This window comes from Aulonocara stuartgranti (genome assembly GCF_965226115.1).
Source record: "Aulonocara stuartgranti genome assembly, chromosome: 12".
Taxonomy (NCBI): Eukaryota; Metazoa; Chordata; class Actinopteri; order Cichliformes; family Cichlidae; genus Aulonocara; species Aulonocara stuartgranti.
This window is the reverse complement of record NC_138948.1, coordinates 36,916,000-36,941,532: the sequence shown is the minus strand read 5'-3', so window position 1 is coordinate 36,941,532 and position 25,533 is coordinate 36,916,000. Positions and strand designations below refer to the sequence as shown.

Here is a 25,533-nt window from a genome sequence, read left to right as displayed (position 1 = left end):
GCTTTAACTTATAACCAATCAATAGTTTTTATATGTAAATAAAAGGATGATGTTCACTTCAGTGAATGTTCCTGAAATAGCCAGGACTGAACTTACACAGTTACAGTAAAACACATAACACTGAACCAGGAGAGTCAATAAAGGCCACGTGTCTCTGATCATTTATTTTTTGAAATTAATATCAGCTTAACAAAAGTACGTAAAAGTTCAGTTTTTAAAACTGTGATTAAAAACTTAGCGAGTACAGTCTGAAATCATTTATTCCTGCATGTGAATCTGCTACACTGCATGTTAAAATCTGGGCCTGAACTGATTGCATCATCAACTGTTATTAAACAAGTACAGAAAGGCATTTCATTAGATTCCTCTAATTACAGGCTTTCAAGGCTGAAGCTTTGCTTTGTCTGCAGCAGCCGATCAATGAGCAGGATCACACGGAGCTGCAGAGCTAGACTGACCATCCTCTGTTCAGTCAGTTCATCTCTTTCACCTTCACGGCTCTACCGTGGAGACACAGCTGGTACACCTTGCAGTGTTTGTAGCTTTGGAAATTAAAAGACGCAGACTAATAGTGCTCTGGTTCCATGTCAGTTCATCCAGTCCAGATCATCATCATCCTCGTCATCACCAAACAGGGGAGCAGGTGGTGGACGCCCCTTTAGGCTCTGGACACAAAGCAGAGGCAAAAAGAAGAAGAAGAAAATCACAAATAGTGTCCAAGTGCTAAAACATCTCCGACACAACACACAGGGGAAGGGCTGGGTTTAGTGGGATGAGGTAAAAGCGCTCAATCAAATCTGAGAGCTTTGCCTGAACTCTACAGATCCTTCCTTACCATCTCCTCTTCCTCTTCCTCCTCGCTGGGTGCTGCGGGGGGATTGGCAGGAGTTGTGTTCTGGAAAAATGGCTCCTCTCCATTTTCCTCATCAATTCTCCCAGTCAGACTGAGAGAATAGCAGAAAGAGGTGGGGCGAGGCAATAAAGCCAGCAGGATAGCGTTTATGCAAGCGGTTAGTTAGCAGGAGGGTATGTCAGTAGTAATGTAGACATAAATATGTTGCAAGTTACAAGTCTTTTCTTAACACTCTCTATGCGCTTAAGGTTACATTATTCATTGGCTCCACTGGTAAACTTTTCAGTATTACTGACAGCTGTTTGCCACGACAGTCTAAGAAAGAATACTTGAAACGTGATGCGTTCAAGGACGCATTTATAAGCACGAATTATAAGTCCTCACATGACGAAGTACATGAGCCCCAATTAAAGCAACCATGTAACAGACCAATGTTCACTCTGTCCTGTGTGTATAATTTTATACTGAAACATTGTTGTGATTGGCTGGAATAACATTAACCATAAAGTGTATATGAAAAGTGGACGCAGCTTCCCAGTCTATAGGGAGGCCAATGAGGCTTTTTGTTTTTTGACCAGCAGAGCCACAAAATCAAACTCGTAACTTTACCACCAGCCGTTATGACCTGTGCTCACCCTGTGTTCTCTCCCGAGGTGTCCTGAAGTTCGCTCGGTGGTGGAGGCGGGTTGGATGGGGGTCCAAAGGCTTTATGAGAAGCAGCATTTTTTTCTCCTACATCCTCTCCATCATCTTCCACGCTGTCCACGCATGCCTCACTGGTCACTGCAGCGTTCGTTTCTGACACAGCATCTTGCCCATCGTCAGGTGAACGCTCATCTGGATCCAAAGACTTGCTGGTGTCTTTATCTTCTGCAGAGCTTTCAGGAGCAGGTTGCTGCCCCTCCTCCTCCTGTACCTCGCACTCTGCTCCTGGTGCTGCCGTTATTGTCAGCTCTTCTGATTCGAGTTCAGTCGTTGAAACTGGATGGATATCTGTGCTTTGTGAATGTTCTGCCTGAGTTGTTGTGTTTGACTCACACACCGTCTCCTCAGCTGCTTCTTCCTGATCCTCACGAGTCTCCCTGACTTGATGAGAATCTGAATCAGCCACATGTTCCTCCTCCTCCTCTTCCTTTCTGACCTCTGTCTCTCCATTTATGTGCACATTCTGGTGAGGTTCTTCTTCCTGTTTCACATTTTCAACCTCTTCTTTCTCCTCTTCCTCCGCTGTTTCCTCCTCTTTTGTAATTGGTCTTGTTGCGGCCCCGCCTTTGGCACTAAGGAGCTGCAGAGTTACATTCTAGAAGAAAAGAAAACCACATTAATGGCTGGTTCTAGAATTCTGTGATTCAAAACCAAATGCCAGTCAAACACTTCCATTATCATGAGATGAGTGCTGTGATTGTACAATATGGATAAATGAACAATGCCTTTCCACCTGTGGTGATGTAAGACAAAAGATGTGTCGATTAGTCCAAACATTTAAGAACTCTGAATTTGTGCACAAAGGCTGCATATAAAAAAGAAAGGTGTGGTCTGTGGCTCTGCTGCAGTGGAGGGGTGGTACAGTAAGCTCACAGGGGGCGGTGCCAGGAGGTCTGAGGGGACAGGTGAAAGGAACTGGAACTAATGAACTCTTGGCGTGTGTGGTGTGGCAAGGAGCTGCAAAGCTGGCTTCCTGGTTGAACATAAGGTGCCGAAGCAGTGGAAGTGTTTTAGAATAAAGGCGCTACGACTGACACTCGAATGCTGTGAGGCTCCTGATCGCTTCAAAAGGATTTTACCTTAATGGTAGAGACAATGACCCCCAGCACAGCCTGGCCGGTGTAGGATTCAGTGAGATCGAACTCCCCTCGCAGTGAGTGGAACACTCCGTTCATCACACGCTTCACCTACAAGAACACAAATGGTGAGTTATGTCCCAGCATGCACTGGCCTTAGACTTCACACAGCATCACACTAATGCGCGTACCAATAAGCAAACTTTTACTTCAGCTTATTGATAAGCGCTTTGAGTGCTCAGAGTAGAAAAGCGCTATATAAGAACCAGTCCATTTACCAGTTGTGATCCATGATGCGTACCCACACTAGGAAACCCACTGATTATGAGTGAGAACACGTGTTTGGTATTTTTAGGACTAAATCATAGAAGAAGAAACTCTACGTCCCAAAATCAGACCTACTGTTGATGTACTACAAAGGCTATGATGGTGATCGGTCATGCTGTCTCAGTTTAAAGGAGCGTGAACATAATCCTGTATTTCATGCTCCTCACTCGATTTTTCTATATTATTCATTATATTCACTCATTACATTTCATCTAATGATGTTTGATTTTACAGGAGCTGCAGAGCCATCACTCCTCTGACCTAAGCTTTAAGCAACCATGACTATGGTGCAAATCAGCACTTTGACTTCCTGTTGAACCTGATGTCTCAGATATGTCTGAAGGTTCTCAGTCATCTAGGTCATGGATGAAAAGAGACTTAAAAAGAAGAAACTTCAGGAATGTTTTTCTGTCTCAGCTCCTTGGACTGATTTCTCAGAGAAACCTGTTGTCCTAACTGTTGGCTTCTCATAAAAAGATGGAGATATTCGTACCGTTCTACATAGAAAACAAAATGAGAAAATGAATTTACTGAAGCATTATTTACGATACAAACCCTCTGTGAAAAACTGTGCTCTCAAGATATTAAACATTATACAAAGTGTCTCTTCAAACAATACATCAGTCATTTAAATCAAATTAGGTTAATATTAGGCCTCTGGAAATATATAAGAGATTTTGTTAAATATAAATGTCAACTTCATGCCAGGAAGATTTTAATAATTTTATTTTGCCAGGACAGATTTCACCTGCTCAGCAGCTTAAAGCTTTTCATAATGGCCAAAATGTTTCTATATAAGCACATCATCTTAGTCTTTGCTGTGTGATGCCGTGTTCTCCACAGCAGAATCGTGTACGTTTTCAATGCAGTCCTGTGTCAGGATCTGAACATCTTCAATGTTCGATACAGGTTTTACGTACAGACACTGCTCAAGATTCTCTGATTCTTTTACTGATATTCTGTAACATATATTATAAAACCAGCCAATACTTTACAGCTGTGCATGTAGAAATATTATTTTTAAACTGTTGAACTATGTGCCCACACAGCCTCTCAAAGTCTGGGACGCTTCCCCAACTTTACTTCTAGAAGACTCTGTTCTCTCAGACTGTAGGAAGCTCGTTTCATATGCAATCATGTTCCGAGTAAACCATTTAGTTTATATGGGAATTATTTTTTACCATAACTTTCTGTGTGTTATGACAAATCACTGGATTCTGCTTATATTTACATTTAAATCTCAGCTTTTTTTGTGTTTGTTAAATTGTACATTAAAAAGTTTCCCTTAAAAAAAGTCAAATTCCTGCCAAACATACAGCATTTTCTATAATGTATATGTTACGTGGGTAAAGTTGCTAGATACACTTGAAAGTATCTCTCAACACGTCAATATAATAAATAAGAAATGGTTTTAAAATGGGTTCAACCGATATTTAACATGACGGACTCAACATCAGAATCCAGTACTGGATTGGAAACATCAGGCAGTATTATGGAAAACAAGCTGAAAGCTAAGACTAAAGCGCCTGCACTGGCATCTGGAGACATTAATGAGCTGCTGCTGATCATTTCTGATTTTCATTCTGTAATTTCTATCAGCTAAACAGCTTCTTAAAGTGACAGATGAAGACAAAGGCTGCACTGCACCTTCTATTAATTGTTCTGTTTGAAAGGTTTCATGTACTTCTCACCTCTGCTGCAGTGTCTCCAGAAGCCTCCTGCTCTTCCAGTTTGCTCTCCAGTTCTGCCACTCGTCTTCGCAGCTTCTGTCTTACAGTCGCTCCCTGCTGCTCCAAGGCTGTGTACTTGAAGAGAATAACATGACATAAATATATGTAATGTAAATCACAACGGTATGGTTGTAACCCCTCCCACCCCATGCACGCCTCCATGATGGACCATCAGAGCACACGCAGCAAAAGACTGGAAATGCAGAACTGATCCTTACAACTCCTCCTCACTCTGTAGGTGATTTTCCTGAGGATTAATAACAAAGCTATTCTGTCATTCAGACCGTGCACCAACAGTTTTTCATTGAATGTTTGTTTCATCTCCCCATCATAGCACAATACTATGTCACTTTAGAATCACCTGCACTGATAAGCTTCAGGATTTAGTTATATTGTTACTTGTTACAGTTATTTGATCTTATATTTTGCACTATCCTACTGTATACTTGTATTCTGTTGTACATATTGTATCTTATTCCTCTGCTCCTCTGCCTCTCTCGCTGCACTGAACATGTGTGCAAAAGAATTTCCCTCAGGATAAATAAAGTTCTTCTTATCTTATTTTAATCAGTCATAACAGGCATTTAACAGCTACTTCCCAGAGAAACAGAGGAGTCCCCGCCACACTTATTACCATCACTTTTAAGATCAGGATTCTGTGTAGCTCTGCTTTTTGTTCAGGTGAAAATGTCAAGATTTGGCTACAGCTTAGGCACAGTCTCCGTGCTAAAGGGCTAAATATTCCTGGGTAGTGAAGTCGCTGAAAAAATGCATTCCCAGCTAATAATAAATATTTAATCTTGTTAGACAAGATGAGTCAAATGCAGTCATCCATCTTACTTTTTCCTGAAGAGCGTGCAACTCCTCATGATGCTTGTGTTGCTGCAGCAGACTATGTTCTTCTGAGTCTCTCAGCTGCTTCAGAGCTGTAAACTATTGACAGCAAACATGATTCAACAACACACCATGTAACGTGTACGTGTCCCAATATAAACTTTTCTCAACTTTAAACTGAACAATTGAAGAAACTACTGCTGAGTGGCACAGGACACCGCAGTAATGAAACGTGTGGTAGTATTATATTATATATGTGGAATGTTTGCTAGTTACTAAATGAATGGTGAGTTAAAATGATTATTATTGTTATAATAATCATCTAGAAAAGGTCAGTGTACTTCTCACATTTCTACGTTAATTAAGAGATTCATTTAAAAGTAAGTTGTTTTTTTTAAACACGTTTCAGTGACAAAGCAACTCAAAGTGCTTTACATGAAGTGCCAAAGGGCGTAAAATGAACATCATAAGACGATATGAGAGCACGAGCTCATGCACCTTTTCCTGCAGCTGGGTTAACTTGTCCTGCAGACCCTCTCTCTGCTCTGTTAGTTCAGCCACCTCTCTGCTGTGCTGCCCTTTAGCTGAAGCCAACATCTGGGAACACTTGCCCTTCCATTCCTGCTCAAGCTCTGCCTGCAGCTGAGACAGCTTCAATAAGCATGTAAAGCAACGTTAATGTTCACAAAACACTGTTGATCTTTCCATTTAGAAGATGTGATCGCCCTTGGGCTGGATGCAGAGATGTGACCTGTTCTGATGCAGCGTTGTCACTGCTGGTCCTGGCCTTGCGAAGTTGAGCTCGGAGGTTGTCGAGCTCCTGCTGGCTGCTCTTGCGGAGCTCCTCCACCTCCTCATCCCGACGCTGACGCTCCACCTGCCATTTCTTCTTTCTTTCTGAAAGTGCCTAAATGTGAGGCACACCTTTTTGTCAGACATCCCTTTTTGATTTTGTTTCCATGGTGACTGTGTATTGCTGTAATTCATTCACAAAAGAATGAAATCCGCTTACTCGTTCTAGGCTCTCCTTGTCAGTCTTCAGGTCCTGCAGCTCCTCTTCCATGGTGTTCACTTTCAGCTCCGTCTCTTTGCGTCTTTGTTTCTCTGAGCGGTACTGAGTCTGAACCCTCTCTGCCTCCTCCTTCAGCTCTGAAACACATGAACACACAGATGGTTAGTCCGGTCCATTTTTCAAAAAAATAGTCTGACATCTTCTCCTTTGCTCTTTATGTACCAGGCACTAGATGTTCTTACACAGGGTTGCCTTGATTTTCTTGTTGCTGATGTCACACATGCATATTTTTTAAAATCAAACGTTTCTGTTAAAGTAACATTCGTAGCTCAGATGTTGGAAGGGAAAATATCTGTGTGGTCGTTAGCTCTGGCCGTAAGTTTACAGGGAAAGACAAAAGATTTAAGGCATGGACAGAACTTTCCAAATCACCACAAGGACACTGAGGCTGCTCTCCATTTCAGCAAAAAGGGAAAGCGTGAGCTCCCTGCATGGTCGAGAGTAGAGAGAGCATACATTAAGGCATTCGTTGAGAATGAAGAATTCAAAGAGAATTCAAATATTCAAATCTATCCATGCATGGATAGGGGGAGGGGGGGAGAAGTCAGATACACCCTGGACAGGTCAGCCTCCTTCCACCCCCATGACATCTGTCTGTGCAGGCCACAGAGACAGCCAGATTTAACGATTAGCCTAACCCCATTAGCTGCGCGTCTTTGGACTGTAGGAGGAAGCCCGAGTACCCGGAGAGAACCCACACAAACAGGGAACATCCAAACACCCCACAGAAGGGATTCTAACCCAGTCTCTTCTTATTGTGGGGCAACAAAAGTGCTAAGCACTAAACTTCTGGTGCTAAACGTTATGAGGATACGGGACAGGCTTCCTTCTGTGTGGCTGCTGTATGTTTTGCAGTAAAACACAGTTTTGATTTCCTTTTCTAACAATCCGATTTCAGCTTCTGTGTGACCTCAACTAGTCCTGTTAACTGTCATAATAATGTGAAGGAACAGTTATGTTAAAGAAAGAAAATCTTCTGCTTTAAGTCAGACAATTTCAGATTCAGACAGATTGTTAGGAAAACGTTTGGGGAATGTTTAACAGTGGACCTAATGATGACTATGAACCAGCCAAAGTACAAGCTCGTTACACATTTAGTCAAATTTATGAGTTTGTTCGCTCTCTCGAGGCGCTCAAACCTTTGGGTGTTTTTGCTTCTTCACTTGTATGAAATGTATTCATCTGATAAAAGGATTTGTACATTCTATAAATAAAATGAGTCTTATCCTTCCATGTTATGTCTAATATGTCCAACATGTCTTGCTTCAGCATCAGCTGCTCTAAGTTTAAACAACAGGACAAAGAAGCAGTTAAACCTGCGTAAACCATCGCTGTGTTTTTCTGTTGGAGATGTTTTAGAGAGACATGAATAAAACTTTAATTCTTTAGTCCCTGTGTGTTGGTCCTGTGACAGACTGGCGACCTGTGCAGGGTGTACCCCGCCTCTCGCCCTATGAAGGCTGGGATAGGGTTCAGCGCCCCCCGCGACCCTGAAAAGGATAAGCGGAAGCGAATGGATGGATATAATATCTGCGGAGGTAGACTCTGTATTGAATGCACCTCTCTGATTGCAGCACCAAAAATTCTGATATTCATAAAAAGGCACAATTTTTATAATGTTTTTTATACTTATCGGGCACAGTGTATTTAAATCGAGCACACAAGCACCTTCCAGCTGTGCTTCCAGGGCAGCGACGCGTTGGCAGCGGCTCTCACCGTCCTGCAGCGCTGTGCTCAGTTTACCCTGCAGCTCCGCGGCCTTCTGCTGGTGAGCTGAAGCTTCGAGCTGCAGCTGAGACACCCGCGCTGCCGCTGAAGCCAGGTCCTCTGTTAGACGAACCTGGGGGAGTTGGCGAGAGGTGAGAGGGGAAGATGTACTGGTGGCACTATATCAAAATAAAAGCCACAGAGATGGTGGAACAACATAGAAACAAGCCTGGATGAGTGTCTGCTGGTGCTAGCAGTGTGTCCCTGTGGAAGGAAAATGGTGAGTGCTGATTGATGAAAAGGAAGCAGAAGGACAAAAACAGAAATAAGGTTAGTTGAGGTGCCAGTGAAGGATGATGAAAAAGGGTGATCCAGTGGCTGCAGTCAGACTGGGATCAAATAGGAGCTTCTCACAGTTCTTTGTGCTAAATTTTGTGCTTTCTGGTCTCCAATGACCTGGAAATGACTATTTAGAGTCTCTGGATTTTTTTCAGCTGCGCTCTCTTACAGCATAACAACAAAACTGCTTTAGGCAGCATTGTCTTCCTGTAATTTAAACATCGATTATAATTCTAGATGCTTTTTCTTATTTTACAGATTCTAGCTGACCCCAGTCTGATGGCACTACACAGAGGAAACAGGCTCACCTGGCCAGAGCCCAGGTCCAAAGGCAGAGGATGCTGAGAAGAGAGAGCAGTGAATAGGAGTTTTTCCTCAGAGCAGCACTGCAGCTTGAATACAATGAAAAGAGCATTTGGAAAAGAGTGGAATCAGCAGACAGCAAACCTTTAACCAAGTCCAAACTACAAACTGGCGACACACAAGTGTACAAACTATAGGAGCACAATAAGAAGGCAGGCTGGAATCACCAAATACACCACGTTATTAAACCTTACACCACACCCTTTGTACACTTAATAAGCAATTCAATTACAAAATCACAAATAAATCCAAAACAGTTTAACCAACATTTATTCTCAGGTTTTAAGAACAAAAAAAAACAAAAAAAAACATTAAATCTCAATTGTGAAGACCCGCAGCCGCCTGCCACAAAATCAGCAGACTGTAATATGCTGCATGTGACCACTAAGTCCAACACATGTCCTGTTAAGTTCTTAGTCCTTTCACTAAAAGGGAAGTCTGTCACCACAAACATCCAAAACTCAGCCAACAGCCTTATTTGATTCATTAAAGACCAAAAATACCAAACGACTCACTTTGTCCTGCTCAGCCTGCAGCAGTCTCGCCTGGTTCTGTTCACTGGACGACTTGAGGGAGTCATTCCTCTGTTCCAGCATCAGGTGACTCTGCTCCATGTACCTGAAAAATCACACGTCTGCATCAAGCACACTCAGGCTCAAAGACTCCCTCGTGCTTTCATTAGGCTATGTGGGACTGCTTGGTTACTGTTAAGATCAAATTACAACGTGACAGAGAGACAGACAATTAAACATTAGAACTAGAAGCAACCCATTCTGAACTGTTAAAAACTGCATCACACTAAAACTCGCTGGTACTGACAGAACATCCAGGCTTATGTCATTAAAAAGTCTGAATTACAGCCTGGTACAAAAAAATGTTTTAAACTGTTAATGTTTCTGCTGTTTCTATAAAGTTTCATAACAACTGCAGCATCAAGGAATTCATCTTCACGTTAGCATTTCAGCTGCTTCCACATTGTGCCTGTATTAACAAACAAGCAGCCACACACTTAACAAACAGGCTTCAAAAGTCAGAGTCTATAAATCTCTGAATTTTACTGCCAAGATCCCTGATGGCACTGTGCAAGGAATAAGAATCTGAACATCTAAAGAGACTTAAGCTTTAGGCTGCCCCGTATCTGTGCGTAATTCTTTCAACTCACCTCTGGTTCTGGTTGATGAGATCTCCGATCTTACGGTTTTGCTCCTCGATGCGAGAACTTTTCTCAAACACTTCTTTTTTTAAACACTCATTTTCCTGAAAGCAAAATAAGTGCTCAGAACAGCTGCAGATGGGGGGATTTAACAATGCCTCTATAAAGCACTGCGCTGCTGATGCATGTACCTGAACAATTCTTTGGATATTGTGCAAGATCATGGAGGTTTCCATCGACACAGTAGACAAACCCGTGGAAAGGCCCCCCTGCTTTTGAAGATCATCGATCTGTTAAGATTTTGAGGAAAGAAGAAAAAAAACGAAATCAAATGTTTCTGCTTTGCATTAAAGCTGCTTCATGATTTTGTACCATTTCAGAGTGTACCTTTGAAGCCAGCTGATCCACTTTATCGCCTACTTTTCCAACAGCTAAGCGAATCTCTGTGTTATGCTGTCTGGCCTCAGTCATCAAGAAGGAAGTCACATCCCCAGAGCCTTGAGAAACAACAGGAGCACACAAGGGTGTGTAATTTGAAACCATTGCATCCAGCATTATTATCATGAGGTCATCAAATGAACTAGTGGCTTCCTGGTGGTTGAATCCTACCCATGTATGGGACAGCTGGTGCAGGGTAGACCTGGCCCACAGGCTGCAGTGGAGTCTGTGTGTAGGAGCAAGGCTTTGAAATGATGTAATGCACTGACATAAACACACATTTTCCATCTCTGCCACTACTTCTTCCAACATGTATTAGAAAATATTAAGTTAGTACAAACAGTGGCGATGCTACACCTGGAACGCGTGGCTGCTGGTTGGCAGTCCAGGCTGTGCTGTCACAGTGCTCATAACAGGAAGTAAGGCGGAGGTGGGAGGAGCATGAGGATGAGGATGTACTGCAAAAAAAAACACTGCAATTTTACAGATGCAGGAAGAGAGAACTGACGGATGAGTAAGGACAAGAAGTTTACCGTGTGCAGCAGCTGCAGGAGCAGTGGTGATCGGCACTGGAGATGAAACTACGGGATGATCCTTTGCTCTGCTGCCACTGGTGTCCTGGAGATAAACGCACAGGTGTTTGGTATGGAGACTGGAGCAGGCAGGGATTTAAACACCAACTTTCCAATTAGTGGATGACCTGCTCTACCTCGTGGACTACAGCTACAAACAGTACACTGGCCCTACAGGAGGGCGGTGGTCATTTCCAAAGATAGAAATCTTTTTAAAGAAATGCCTAAAAATACACTAAACCAGGCTTAGCTGCAGGATTCAGGTACATTTTCTGGAGAGTATTTTAAGCACCTGTGGGTTTAAAATGATCTACAGGTACAGGAATAAAGTTTATCAGGCTTTGGATACAAGGGCAGTAATATTTAGGTTACTGACAACAGGAAAATGCTAAACCAGTACACATGACAAGATACTGACCTCAAGCTCAGAGTCACTGGATTCAGGCTGGCTGGCCGCCCCTGTCAGAAACGGCAGCATGGGCTGGCCCATTTTTGCCATCCGAGAAATCAGTTTGGCTTTAGTAGCATCTGGGTTCTGAAATTGGAGAAGAATAGCAGCTCCAATCTTCACAGCACCAAAACAAATGAATACCAAAAACACAAAATGAGGTGCTTGCTTACAGCCAGCTGCTCACTCAGAGAGTTTGACTTTGCACGAAGTGGTGGCTCCCTGGGAAGACAAATCAGCTACTGTGAGGGAAAAAAAAGTTTAGAATAATAGTGCTAACTATTTTATCAGGTTTAAATCTTACCCTGGTCTTCCTGAACCTGAAGAGGGGGCCTGTGCTGAGGGCTCTGGGACCAGATTTTCAATACTGAGGGCTGGGGAAGGAGCAGCAGAGTCTCTGGAGCCAGCACTTGCCCGATCAGAGCCACTGTCCTTTGAGAACTTGACCTAAACCACAAAACAAGCTCAATAAGCTTCTAATATTTCAGAAAGTGGTTGAACGGTAGACTATAGTTGCTAAAACAGATACAAGCAGATGAGGGAGATGTCGAGGACTGTGCAGCGGATGTTACCCGTCGAAGCTCTGCTTCAAAGATAAGAGTGCTGTTAGCCGGGACACGGTTAGGGACACCCTTAGATCCGTAAGCTAAATCGGGTGGGATGACAATGAGACGACGGCCTGCCTTCTTCATCCCCAGCATCCCTTCTTCCCAGCCCTGTGCATACAGCGAAGGAGAGGAAAGAGATGATGAGGTAATAACATAATAGCAACAGAAGAGTGATAAACGGCACAATCTCAGTGCTCACACACTAATTTAAAGCTATGCTAGAACCTTTCAAAAGGAACTGTAGCATTTTTGGATGATTAGAAATGCAGGACAGACCCAACACAAGAGCAAATATAAATAAGTGATGATTTAATAAACTGAAAATTATATTTATTTAATCGACAACATCATAAGTTAAGGTGAGCCTAAAAGCAGCTGGCTAATCCACTGGTCTCATTTACGACCCCAGCATTGTAAAACAAATTAATATCAAACCTAATGTGAGAATGTAATATTGGCTTTTTTTGTCATTTAAGCAGGCAGTAGCTAAGCCGTTTCATGTATTATGTGCTTTTTATTTTTAATGAGTGAATGAACTGTAACATATCTTTAAAAATGAGGCATTCTCCAACTTTCTTGGTTGACTAACAGTCTGTGGACAGTGAAGAATGTGGGCTGTAGTCTCTCTAAGTGAGAAACAAACGGCTCTAAGCACAGTGCAGGTTACAATCTATAACATAAGAATAGAACCCTCTAGTGTTTTGTTAGCTTGTCAAATTACATCACAAGCTAGCATGAGGCATGTCAGACAATGATGATTATTCCCATCACCAAGTCTTGTACAAAGAAAAGAAAAAAAAAAAGAAAAGCACAAAGATTTCTGCAACATCAGTACTGATAGGGATGAGTTTTCTCTCTTCACTGGCTGTACTGTAATTCATTATAATCATCAGGATGTCTTAAAAACTCCCTGAAAAGTCTTCAGTAGCAAGAGTCCTGACAGGGACTAGAAAGAGAGAGCACATTTCTCCTGTATTGGCTTCCCTTCATTGGTTCCCTGTTAAATCCAAAAACCTGCTCCTCACATACAAGGTCTTAAATAATCAGGCCCTATCTTCTCTTAATGACCTTGTAGTACCATATCACCCTATTAGAGCACTTCGCTCTCGCTCTGCAGGCCTAATGGGAGGCAGAGCCTTCAGTTTTCAGGCCCCTCTTCTGTTGAACCAGCTCCCAGTTTGGCCCAGGGAGACAGAGCTCCCCTCTACGTGTAAGATTAGTCTTAAAATTGTCCTTTTTCATAAAGCCTAAAAAAAGGATATAGTTAAGGCTGGATCAGGTGATTCTGAATCCCCCTCTACTTATGCTGCAATAGGCTTAGCTGCTGGGGGCTTACCATGATGCTCTATTTCACTCACCATCATAATCATTATTCATTATTAATATCTGACTCCCTTCCACAGTGTGTATTGTATGCCGTCTTCCTCCCATCAACCCAACTGGTCATGGCAGATGACCGCCCTCCCCAAGCCTCATTGCACCAGAGGTTTCTTCCTCTTTTAAGGCAGTTTCTCTTTACCACTGTCGCCAAGTGCTTGCTCAAAGGAGGTTTGATTGTTGAGGTTTTGTCTGTATTATTGCAGGGTCTTTACCTTATAATTTAAAGAGACTTGAGGTGACAGTTTTTGTCATTTGGTGCTATACAAATAAAACTGAATTTTAAATACTGAATGTAGAACTAAATCTTTTCCAAGAACAGTCAAGATGGGAAGATTAGGCAGCTCTCTGCAATATGGAGAGCATAATGTTTCGAGCTTAGTCCTTTTACAACAAGCTACTTAGTCATGGTAACAGGAACTCTGATCATCATACCTAAAATATGCTAGTTGATGTACATACCGTACATATAATATTACAACATCATAGTGAAGGACAGTCTGGTCACACAGTGTGTTAACATGAACGACACACAAACTTCAGTTCACTTAAATCCTGTGTGCATCAGTGAGTTTATCAAGTTGCACAGAGCTCCATAAAAATGTAGCTAGAATTACAGTGTTTAGCTATGACAGCTACATTATTCATTCACGTTTTACTTGATTCAATGAATCCACACAGAAAGCAATTAGCTCAGCATGCATTATCTTGCTGCTGAAGGTTGGTTGCTAACACACATTCAATGCTCAGGCTGCCTAGATAATCCTCCGATGTATTTAGCACCCTGCCATGCCAATCAGCAACCACCTCATTTAGTTTCACTCGAACCACCAACTTCATATCGCCCGCACTTATTTCACCCATTCTTTTTATGGTGTTGGGTTGCCACATCACTGCATGTCACTTCCTGTGTGGACAGCCCTTTGAGCTACTATTCACAGTCACTGCAGTATACTTTCACTCACTCTGATCACTTTCCCAGCTCCAATCTTCAGTCGCAGCAACTTGTCTTTGTTTTGGTTGGAGTCAAACATCTGTAGCAATACAAATAAGATTCAAAGACTTGTTCGTCATCATAACCAGAAAATCCACAAGAGAAAAAACAAAAAACACTGATACTTGTTAAAATGAATGATGTGAGTGTTTGACCTGTCCACAAGTGTGGTTCTCCAAAAGCCAGCCCGTGTACACCACCTCCACAGAGTCTCCATTCTCCACTGACTGGCCCTCACCAAGACTGAGGTCCTGGAGTACCACTACATCTACAGTCGCAGCGCTGTTCACTTTTGCTAAACATACCTGATGATAAAAGATAAGATAACCTTTATTAGTCCCACACATGAGAAATTTGTGAAGACTTCTTCATCATGCTTGTACATAATGTAGACTACACACATCGTTTTTTGAAGATCGCCTGATACTTTTGGACTTTGTGCTGTCAATAAACAAAGTCTGTTTGTTTTGTGTTGGCCCAACTGTAATCACAGTATTTATTATTTGAGGCTCACCTCTTTGCAGAAGTCTGAAGCTGATTTCTCTGACTCAAACATAAGGGACCAGTTCTGCCTCTGGTCATCATAAAAAGTGCAATAATTGTTTTGCTGTACCTGCAGAGGAAGAAGAGCATGTAGCCATGAAAACAGTCAGTGGGGGAAACAGTTATTCTTTACAGCTGCTACAAGCTTTTCAAAAGAAAAACTATCTAAAGAACAGGGTTTAAACAGGTATCGCAATGATTATCGGAAATATATAACTAACATTTTCAGATGGTGCATCTACTTTTGTATCCTTCATGACTATACTCACCGTGAAAGCAAAGCCCACGTGAATCTTGGCAGAGGTTACTTGTTTCTGTTGGCTTAAATACAGAAGCAGCTTGTACTGAAGAAAAGAAGAGCTGAGCTCATTATTAAAAACCAAACAAAAGTCAAACCAGGAGCATAAAGTAAGAGACTAAATAACAAAGCTCCAACCTCTTTTGTTGTATGGTTGCCCAGCACAGCAGCTCCCAGCTTTCCCTGCTTCATGTACTGTCCATTAATACTACATGAGACAACACAGCTGTTCAGTGAACAGAGAGAGAACTTTGGGGGAGTAAAGAGTTTAATTTGTGTAAAGAAAAGGGGGATAATGCTCCAAACAGATGTAAAAAACAAATAAACATGAAAACTGACATTTAGAATATAGCACCTGACATATTTAGATGAGTGCTTAAAAATGGTTTTCAAACTCACTATCTGAAGGCTTGGACTGCTGTTGCAAATAATACTGCTGGAGCTCCAGGTTGTAGAGCTGGCTTCTGATTGGATGGAGCTGCAATAATATTAAAGAAATGATCAGTGGTGGCTCTGCACGACAACTGGATGTAAATTCAGCAATGCTGCAGTTCTGAGACTGTTACCTTGGTTGGAGCTCTTTCTAGGCTGTTTGGGGGCTGTGTACTGGAATGACTCGTTCCCCTGACTGGTTTCCTGGTCTAATCCAAACAGGGAAGCCAGCTTGGCCCTAAAAAACACAAAAGATTATGTACATGTGGTTGTATTTGCATTGCTATATGGTGCTTTTAAAAAAAAAAAAAAAAAAAAAAAACATGCTGGACATCTATACTGATACTGGGTAATGTGTTGGGAATGAAAGTATGCAAAATAATGTCATGGAAATTAAAATGATTAAATAAAAATTATTATATTGTATGCATGTCTGAAACATCAAACCATGATCCCAAATAGATGACAGATGGTTTCCTGGGGGATCTCCCCTCAAACAGAATCTTGACCAGCTGAAGTGACACCAACACGGCAGCATGGCAGAATGCACCAGTAGATGTGACATTGTTCCGGGGAAGGGCCTCTGTGCCACAGGGGCTGAGCAGTGAGCCGAACTCTTCAGCCCAACTGTTTACCACACATTGGTAGAAGGTTATTGCTACGGTGGTAATACTGTATACATTTATACGTCTGATAGGCATGCTTGACTAAAATCTGTTCCCTTATGTCATTGCATTTTACTGTATTAAGTAATTAAAAATAGCTACAAAAGAAATAACAATGCTTGCTTGTTTTTATTATTATTTTTATTATTATTTTTATTAGTAGTAGTAGTAGTAGTAGTACTACAACAGCCAGAGTCATACCTATTAAAGCTAGTAACACTGACTACTGAGCTAACCAAAAACAGCCTGGGTTTCTATTTCTTACTAGGGTTGGGGGGGGGGGGGGGGGGGGGGGGGAATCGATTCTGTAGTATCGTGATATTTTGTTTGCTAATAATGTATCGATACAGGGACAGCAGAAATCGATATTTTGTTACAAAAAAGGGTTTTTTTGCTCTGACTTCAGAGCATGTTGATCCTTTTTCTGAGCAAGAATCCTGACATTCCTTCACTGTCCAAATGTGTTTAACTTTATTTTGGCAGCAATAAACATGACAGTTTACTTATTTTAATTTAAGACACGTTTTATTTTAATTAAGTTTAAAACTTTTTTATTTAATGTAAAATTATATTTTGTTTTAATTTACTTTTAAATTCTTCAGTTGCTGAAGGGGCTGCATAGTTTTCATAAATTGCATAGTTCAGAATAGCTGTAATTGTACCAGATGGTTGCATTCAGTTAAGTTGGACTAGACTGTAATACAAACCGTTCAGTTTGTCAACAATAAAACTGAACTGAGAGAAAGACTGAGTGTGAGACTTTGATATTAGATAAAATGAATATTGATAAAGTTTACCTTTATGTACAGAATCTGAATATCGCAAAATATTTTTAAAAAATTGCAATAATATCGTATTGTGCGTTAAGTATTGTGATAATATCGTATCGTGGGATGTATGGTGATTCCCACCTCTATTTCTTATACAGGTAGACTACAAAGACAGTTGTCAGGCACAGGCTACATCCACACTAGCCCGGATAGATTTGAAAACGGCGTTTTCGTCTGAAAGCGAAAGCGAGTGAGAATTAAAGAATTTGAAGAAAAGCTATCTGCAGCATGTACAAACTGATATTAATCTTTAATAGGACTGTCAAAATTGAGAGCAAACAAAACAACTGCCGTATAATGCCTTCTATCTTAGTTTAATTGGTCACATGACTGCATCACATGACTAAAATGTAATTGTTTTCAAAAAGTCTTTTCGCTGTCCACACCGCGACGTGAAAGCACTGTTTTTAAATGTATGCATTTTCGAGAGCGTTTTCAAAACGCTGCATTTTCCTTCAGTGAAAACGCCGTCTCAGTGTGAACAGGAGGCCAAAACGGAGAGAAAACGAGGTGTGGACGTAGCCACAGTGTCATGGTGCTGCCCCCACCACCCACCCCTCTTTACTGAAATCCCACCTACTCTTATGTGTGATGGCAAGTCTTCAAGAGACAAAGACCAGGAAGGAACCAGGTCCAGACAGTGTGTCACCCTCCTGCCTCAAAGTATGCTCTGACCAGCTGGTTCCCATCTTCACACTGATCTTCAACAGATCCCTGAAACTGTGTGAAGTCCCCTCCCATTTCAAGCACTCCACAATCATCTTGGTCACTGGGTTAAATGACTACAGACCTGTCACCCTGATATCCTTTGAAAGACTGATGCTGGCCTGCTGGTGCTGGTTGTGAATCTTAGCTTGGCAATTCACCAGGCCTCGAGTATGGACAGCTTGTTGTACTTCTTAGGCACCAGTTTCTTCATCACACCTTCCTGCAGTTCTGACAGATGGCTAACTTCCCTCCATGCTGCCTTTATGGGCATTATTCAGACATATGCAGCAGCACAGCGCTCCCAACTACTGTACACCTTTTTTGTGTTTTTGTCCTCTAATGCAGCGGTCCCCAACACCCGGGCCGCGGACCGGTACTGGTCCGTGAGTCGTTTGGTGCCGGGCCGCAAGAGTTGAGGCTCGGGTGTGAAATGTATGGTTTTCAGGGTTTTTATCGTTAAGTCGGTTTCCCTGGGTCTTTTTCCGTGTTGTAGTCGTATGTCTTATTTTGAAAGAACTATTTACGCATTGCCATAGCGATCAGAGAGCATCAAGAAGCAGAGAGGAGGATCTCCAAAGGTTGATTCTGTTCGTCTGGACGTAGCGTTTTGTGGGAGAAACGTTTCGTCGCTCATCCAAGTGACTTCTTCAGTCTCAGCTGACTGCAGGTTTCCCCAAACGCTATGTCCAGAGGAACAGAATCAACCTTTGGAGATTTACTCACTGAGCATGCATCAAGACAGAGAGGATGTTACTCTCAATATTGTTGGCGCATTTCAGGAGGTGGCTGCTAATAAAGTTGCACAATTACACAGTGAATTCGGTTTATTATTATATTTGCAAAATACTACAGTTTGTCTTTGTCTGTATCATTTTATTTTGTTGTATTTGTCCGCGACACCTTAAAGGCTGGTCCGTGAAAATATTGTCTGATATTAAACTGGTCCGTGGTGCAAAAGGTTGGAGACCGCCGCTCTAATGTGTGCCTTTCTCTTGTTTTGAATACATGTCTCATATTTGTTATTTATTCCTGCTGTCTTTATATTTTATGACCCAACTTCCTCACTCCCCCTTGCCATAGCATTTGTGTAGAGATTAAGGAGTCAGCTGAACAAGAAAAACACGATTCAGGGAGTTGCCACATATGTCCTGTCAGTCATCAGATACTTTACTGGGATAATAAGACAGTCAAAGGAGGAGACTGGTCCCACTGACATCAGGGCAAGAAAGTTCCCTAGCATGCATGGAAGGTTTCACCACAAAAGTCCAGCACTCTGACACTTTACGCTAAGTGGAAGGAAAGAAGCTTGGGACTAGTGAGTGCCAGAACCACTGTTCAGGATGAAACAAAGATCCGCCAGTATGTCGGAAAGATGACACAACTCAGTGGTTCCCAAACTTTTTTTGCTGGGCCCCCTTTGTTTTACAAGAAAAATGTTCGCGCGCACACATCCTCCAACCACACACACACCCATATTTTGCTCCATTGCGGTTTATTTCAAACATTTAGTAAATAATTAAGCAAATACAAGTAATCTGCAATAAATTACAGGTAGTAAGAAAATAAACGACTAACTCTTTTACGCTACGTCCGCACCTACACGAGTATTTTTGAACACGCAGCTGTTTCGTCCACATGGAAACGGCGTTTCGAATCACTGAAAACTGAGATTTTTAAAACTCCTTTTTTGAGTTTAGTGTGGACGAGGAATACAGAGTTCGTCACACAACATCAAAGGTATGTGCCTTTTTCCACGTCACGCTGTACGCCACGTTATTGTTTACATGAGATGAACTGCAGAATGGCAGACACAAAATACTGTTAATCTGACTGACTGCAGGTTTTACACACAGTTACTGTCCCTCCATTTACAGAGGCAGAAGATCCCAGAACCACACGGGGGGACCTGGTGAATGACCTGCAGAGAGCTGGGACCAAAGTAACAAAGGTCACCATCAGTAACACACTACAACGGCAGGGAATCAAATCCCGCAGTGCCAGACGTGTTCCGCTGCTGAAGCCAGTGCATGTCCAGGCCCGTCTGAAGTTTGCCAGAGAGCACATGGATGATACAGCAGAGGATTGGGAGAATGTCATGTGGTCAGATGAAACCAAAGTAGAACTTTTTGGTATAAACTCAACTCGTCGTGTTTGGAGGAAGAAGAATACTGAGTTGCATCCCAAGAACACCATACCTACTGTGAAGCATGGGGGTGGAAACATCATGCTATGGGGCTGTTTTTCTGCCAAGGGGACAGGACGACTGATCCGTGTTAAGGACAGAATGAATGGGGCCATGTATCGTGAGATTTTGAGCCAAAACCTCCTTCCATCAGTGAGAACTTTGAAGATGAAACGAGGCTGGGTCTTCCAACATGACAATGATCCAAAACACACCGCCCGGGCAACAAAGGAGTGGCTCCGTAAGAAGCATTTGAAAGTCCTGGAGTGGCCTAGCCAGTCTCCAGACCTCAACCCCATAGAAAATCTGTGGCGGGAGTTGAAAGTCCGTGTTGCTCGGCGACAGCCCCAAAACATCACTGCTCTCGAGAAGATCTGCATGGAGGAATGGGCCAAAATACCAGCTACTGTGTGTGCAAACCTGGTAAAGACCTATAGTAAACGTTTGACCTCTGTTATTGCCAACAAAGGTTATGTTACAAAGTATTGAGTTGTATTTTTGTTATTGACCAAATACTTATTTTCCACCCTGATTTACCAATAAATTCTTTACAAATCCTACCATGTGGATTCATGGATTTTTTTTTTCACATTCTGTCTCTCACAGTTGAAGTGTACCTCTGGTGCAAATTACTGACCTCTGTCATCATTTTAGGTGGGGGAACTTGCACAATCGGTGGCTGACTAAATACTTTTTTGCCCCACTGTATATCTCCAAAATGTCAGAAGTAGTTAGTCATTACAAGAAGTGTTTGTGAACAAAAAAATCACGAATGTGGGATACTGTTTGTCTCTGCAGGGAGACCTACCTCGGCACTTGTGCAGGTGAAGCCAAACGGCAGATTTGCTTCACCATATTTTCTAGTCTTTGGCTTAGAATGAAGTTGGTTTGGAAACATATTCAGCGATGCTTCATCTCCTGCTTTGCGTTTCTGTAGGTGCCCGTGCTAGCAGTGTCCAAGCGTTTTGTTTTTTTCCCCCCTTTCCATCCCGCGCCCCCCCGCCATGGCTCTGCGCCCCCCCTAGGGGGCGGGCCCCACACTTTGGGAAGGTCTGACACAACTGATCCTACAAATGGCTGGACAAAGCTGGACTAAAATACAGCACAGAGGCACTAATCATGGCAGCACAGGAATATGCACAAGACTGACAGAGGCTGGGTCTACAACACTAGGCACGAGCCCAGGTGCAGGCTGAAATGGTGGTTGTGGTTGAGAATGACCAGGCCAAGACTTCCAGATACTGATGGACAAATTGGTGGCAGCTAACCAACCACATGTAGTAGTGGTGGGCAAGAAGCGGAAGAAGTCTGTAGTAACAGATATAGCCATCGCAAGTGATAGCAAAGAACACAAAAGCTTGAGGAATACCAAGAGCTAGAGATGTGGAAGGTGAAGGCAACAGTGAGCCCTGTGATCATCAGAATACTGTTGACCACAGGCAGTACCCGCCAGACGGCGGTAACAGCACCAACATTTTATTTTATAGTCAAGTTCCCAGGTATAAACTGTATATATAGCAACCAGACATGTGTAAACAAGAAAGTGTCACAAAACCACACATCATCGAGCTGGCATCAAGATGTCATTATTGTAACCATTTTAACCACTACCAGCTGATGTTTGTTTGTTTTTTAAAATTCAAATATACTATTTTGTCCACAGTCATAATACCCATATGGAAGAGATATTTATAAATCTTCTGACGTTTGTATCTGTCTTGTGTGAAACTTGTATGAAAAGCATACAAGAGTGAAAACAGATATAAGATCCCTTGAAAAATTATATAAATGAAACTTGTATCTTTTGGATATTTACTAAAACAATATATGAAAGTGGCCACTTTCATGAGTAAATCATATCAGCCTTATATGATTCACTATATGAAGAAGGCCACATCTGATGCAAGTCTTTTATAAGTTTATTCTATTTCTTTTCCATATGGGGGGTAAATTATGTGGGACAGTAAGTAAACTGTCTGTCACATATTTCACATGACATCAAGATTCTTTCTCTAATCACATATTTTATAAGCAAATGGCTGAAATGATTAGTTCGTTATCCAATTACTTGCCAAGTAATTTTTAGTCACTGGTGGCAGCCTGATACTGACCCCTGGAACTCCTTCCACTGGTAATCACTGGCATCTCCCAGAACAGACATGTTGAAAGCCTTAATGCATTCATCTCCGACGGTAAGGAACTGGGCTGAGGAGGGGCAGCCAGTTTGCATGTGTGAGTCAGAATCCTTTTAATGCTTGTTCCAATGCTCGTCTCGCTTGCTATGCTGACCACTCAACCCCCAGTGCTATCACACTTGTGTGACAAATTCAACAGCGTAGCAGAAAAAGAAGAAAAGCGCAGCGCTCTGGCTTTAGTGCTGCACGGGTCTTTGGAGGGAAGAGATGGGCTGTAGCAGAAGCCTTCAACTCCAGTCTACTCTAACAAGCAGCATGTGAGAGGAATTAGATTCCATAACACTTGTCCCTCCTCAACAACAGGCTCTACGCTTGCCACTGATCCCAAACGCTCACACACACACTGCACTACAGTCACACAGAACTCGTGCAGAGGGAGGAGGCATGAGTGGCAAAGATTAAAAAGTCAGCTGGAAGCTTTCCTAATACTCAGTGAGTCTGTCCCATGACAAAAGTGCACCAAGTTTGGGTCTTTCAACACACAGATCCCTTTTTTCTTTAAAGAAGAAGAAATAATTCAAGCTTCTGGAACTACTTTTCCAATGACACTAAGAAAGCTGCAAAACGCTGCATTTTGAAAATAGTGTCAAATTAATTGTTTTAATTGTTATGCAAAGGTTCGAATTTACACACAGCTGCTTTAAGCTACCACATTCTAAGGCCAGGCTTTGGCTGAAAAATGTAAAAGAATAAATAAATGAATGACTAAATTTATTCATAGGTTTGATAGTGTGCTTGGCATCATTGTCCTGTTACATGGCTGTCTCAGCCAACCTTTAGCCCTCGATAGATGGCCTTTTACTCCACAATACATCTCCCAGATGCTCTATGAGTGTCACCTGGTCCAGCTCGAGACATGATTATCAGATAATGAGTTCATGGTTTTTAGAAATTTAGAGAGAACATAAAAATTTAACAATAAAATACATCACTGTTGCAAGAAAGAAAAAAATTAGATTAATACTTTATAAAATTGTTAATCTAGTGATTTAGTATGCAGTGGTAAAATACACAATTCAAAACAGGTTAACTGTTTTATTGCTGCGAGCGCTCTTTATAGTGCTGCACATTAGAGCTCTGAAGCTTAGTGGACACAGTCAACATAAAATATAACGTCCCATAGCGCAGTAAAGGTGAAGCGAAAATGATTTGGTTTTTTGGCATATCAATGTGAAACTGCTCTTACTGATTGAATGGGTATTTGTGGCACGTGTCCTATGCTCTAACTGCATTTCCAGTAGTGTAAAACACACTAAGAAGCTAAGTCAAAATCAAGTATAAATATGTTTACACATTTTGTGAATGGTTAAATGAATACACACACATTCCCATGACAACGTGACACACAGTTTGCATTAACAACTGGGATTACATCATGTATTCCCCAGTACAAACTCTATAGTACTCTTAAAACACTGGTTTTTATTTTTCCATTGGTAGTATTTTAAAACACGTCCAAACGTCCAAAACTTGCTTCTACGGACATACGTCCCCATTCTTATCAATGACCGTTTACCTTCCTAATTCCTATGGAAGCAGTAAACTCTATAGAGTCATGTGAACTCTTTTTCACATAACTGTATACCACAGTTAAATGTAGTATAGCCATCAAAGTGTCTATATCACTGTGAATCAGCCTGCAGTGTTCTCATTGTATTCATTTTATTATTATTTTTAAACTGTGTGTCACAGTTTTAGACGTCCCATATCATGCTGCTTTTGTGGCTTTAGTTTCTAGAAGTAACCTCTTTATATGCACATGCACGCTTCCATAGTAAATACATTCATTTTCATTTACCAGTTAGATGTTAATAGTCAGAATGTGGTTCAGTAAGTTGGCTTGAGGAATCCTGTACTGCTTACATTGAGGGCAGGATGGGTTAAATGTTTTTCAAGAACACTTTGAAGCTCAAACAACAGTCCAGTATCTCACAATTTACTTGGCTTTCATTTTTTCTGAAAAGAAAATATCCCGATGTCAGATCTTGTTGTGCTCATTCACCCTGTGTGCAAAGCATCTCTCCTCACTCACACACATTTTTAAACAAGAAAGTCTGTGGCCAGTTCACGCATGAAAAAACATCACGCACCAACTAATTTTCACGCACCTGTCCATAAAATAAGTTAATAACTTCAGTAAATGAAAATAATGAAACTCTTTAATTTGCAGTAGCGTCCTTCTGAACGCGATGACGTTTACTGTGAAAAGGGGTAAACGTCATCGCGCTGTTTAAAAAACAAAAAGCCCCGAAGTTTTGCAGGTTTTTGCCTGATAAAATCATCTACTTCTTTTATGCTTTTATTGCGGGCGACAGATAAACACGAAAGAAAAATTACATTTGATGAAGGCTTGAACAGTCTGAGAAGCTACATTCATGAATGCTACTTGGAAAATGAGCCACAGAATCATGTGAGCAGGCAGAACCAACACCGGAGTGTTTGATATAAGCAATCATACTGCCGCAAACCTATAAGAGGTCACACTTTGCATGACAAAACGATTCAAACCCGCTCATACCTGTTAACTTTACACTGCATTAATAGTCCTGAACTTCACTTAAATGCCGTTTTATTTTCTTCATTGTGTATATGAGGTCACTTTGAAATTCGGCACAGATATGTTGCTTTGACAAAACTTCACATCACTTCACCGGGATTCTCTTGATATTCCGGTAAAACACGTAACAAAGGGAATTAAAACCATAACTGAAATATGTACTACATGTTAGAAAGGGGCTTAAAATGATCCGCCTGCTCTTTAGACTTTTTTAATGGTGGTGGACTCCATTTAATCACGATTAATACAAAGATTAAAATGAAAGCTGGGTCAACGGCTAGAACATGGGCTAAATCCTGGTGAGCTAGTTAGCTTATAGCCTAAAGAGCATTAGCTCGGAGTACAAAACCAACTCACCCTCCTGTGGGAGACAAGAAGTCTCCGTCCTCATCGTCCCCAACGAACATTTTTTTAAAAGTTTGAAGCCTTCGTCTATTAAATAAAAGAAACGCACAAAAATGTATTAACTGTTTGACATGACTAGTCTGCGACTTCCCCTTCCTGCTTGTGCAAAAGTCAGCTGACTG

General features: G+C 41.7%; 1 protein-coding gene across 1 annotated transcript; it reads right to left on the bottom strand.

Moving 5' to 3' along the window:
* Positions 1 to 149: 149 nt before the first annotated feature.
* fkbp15b (FKBP prolyl isomerase family member 15b) lies at positions 150 to 25,533 on the bottom strand. Its single transcript, XM_082554080.1, has 29 exons — positions 25,364 to 25,533; positions 16,004 to 16,107; positions 15,837 to 15,915; positions 15,576 to 15,645; positions 15,409 to 15,483; positions 15,111 to 15,209; positions 14,752 to 14,901; positions 14,568 to 14,636; positions 12,190 to 12,333; positions 11,922 to 12,064; positions 11,791 to 11,839; positions 11,588 to 11,704; positions 11,131 to 11,215; positions 10,955 to 11,055; positions 10,769 to 10,823; positions 10,547 to 10,656; positions 10,351 to 10,449; positions 10,169 to 10,263; positions 9,522 to 9,624; positions 8,266 to 8,437; positions 6,538 to 6,674; positions 6,277 to 6,432; positions 6,024 to 6,176; positions 5,532 to 5,624; positions 4,653 to 4,766; positions 2,638 to 2,745; positions 1,489 to 2,153; positions 836 to 944; positions 150 to 665 (listed from the first exon to the last, which is right to left on the bottom strand). The coding sequence occupies exons 1-29, from the start codon at positions 25,411 to 25,413 to the stop codon at positions 588 to 590; spliced, it is 3,582 nt and encodes a 1,193-aa protein (XP_082410206.1). The 5' UTR covers positions 25,414 to 25,533; the 3' UTR covers positions 150 to 587.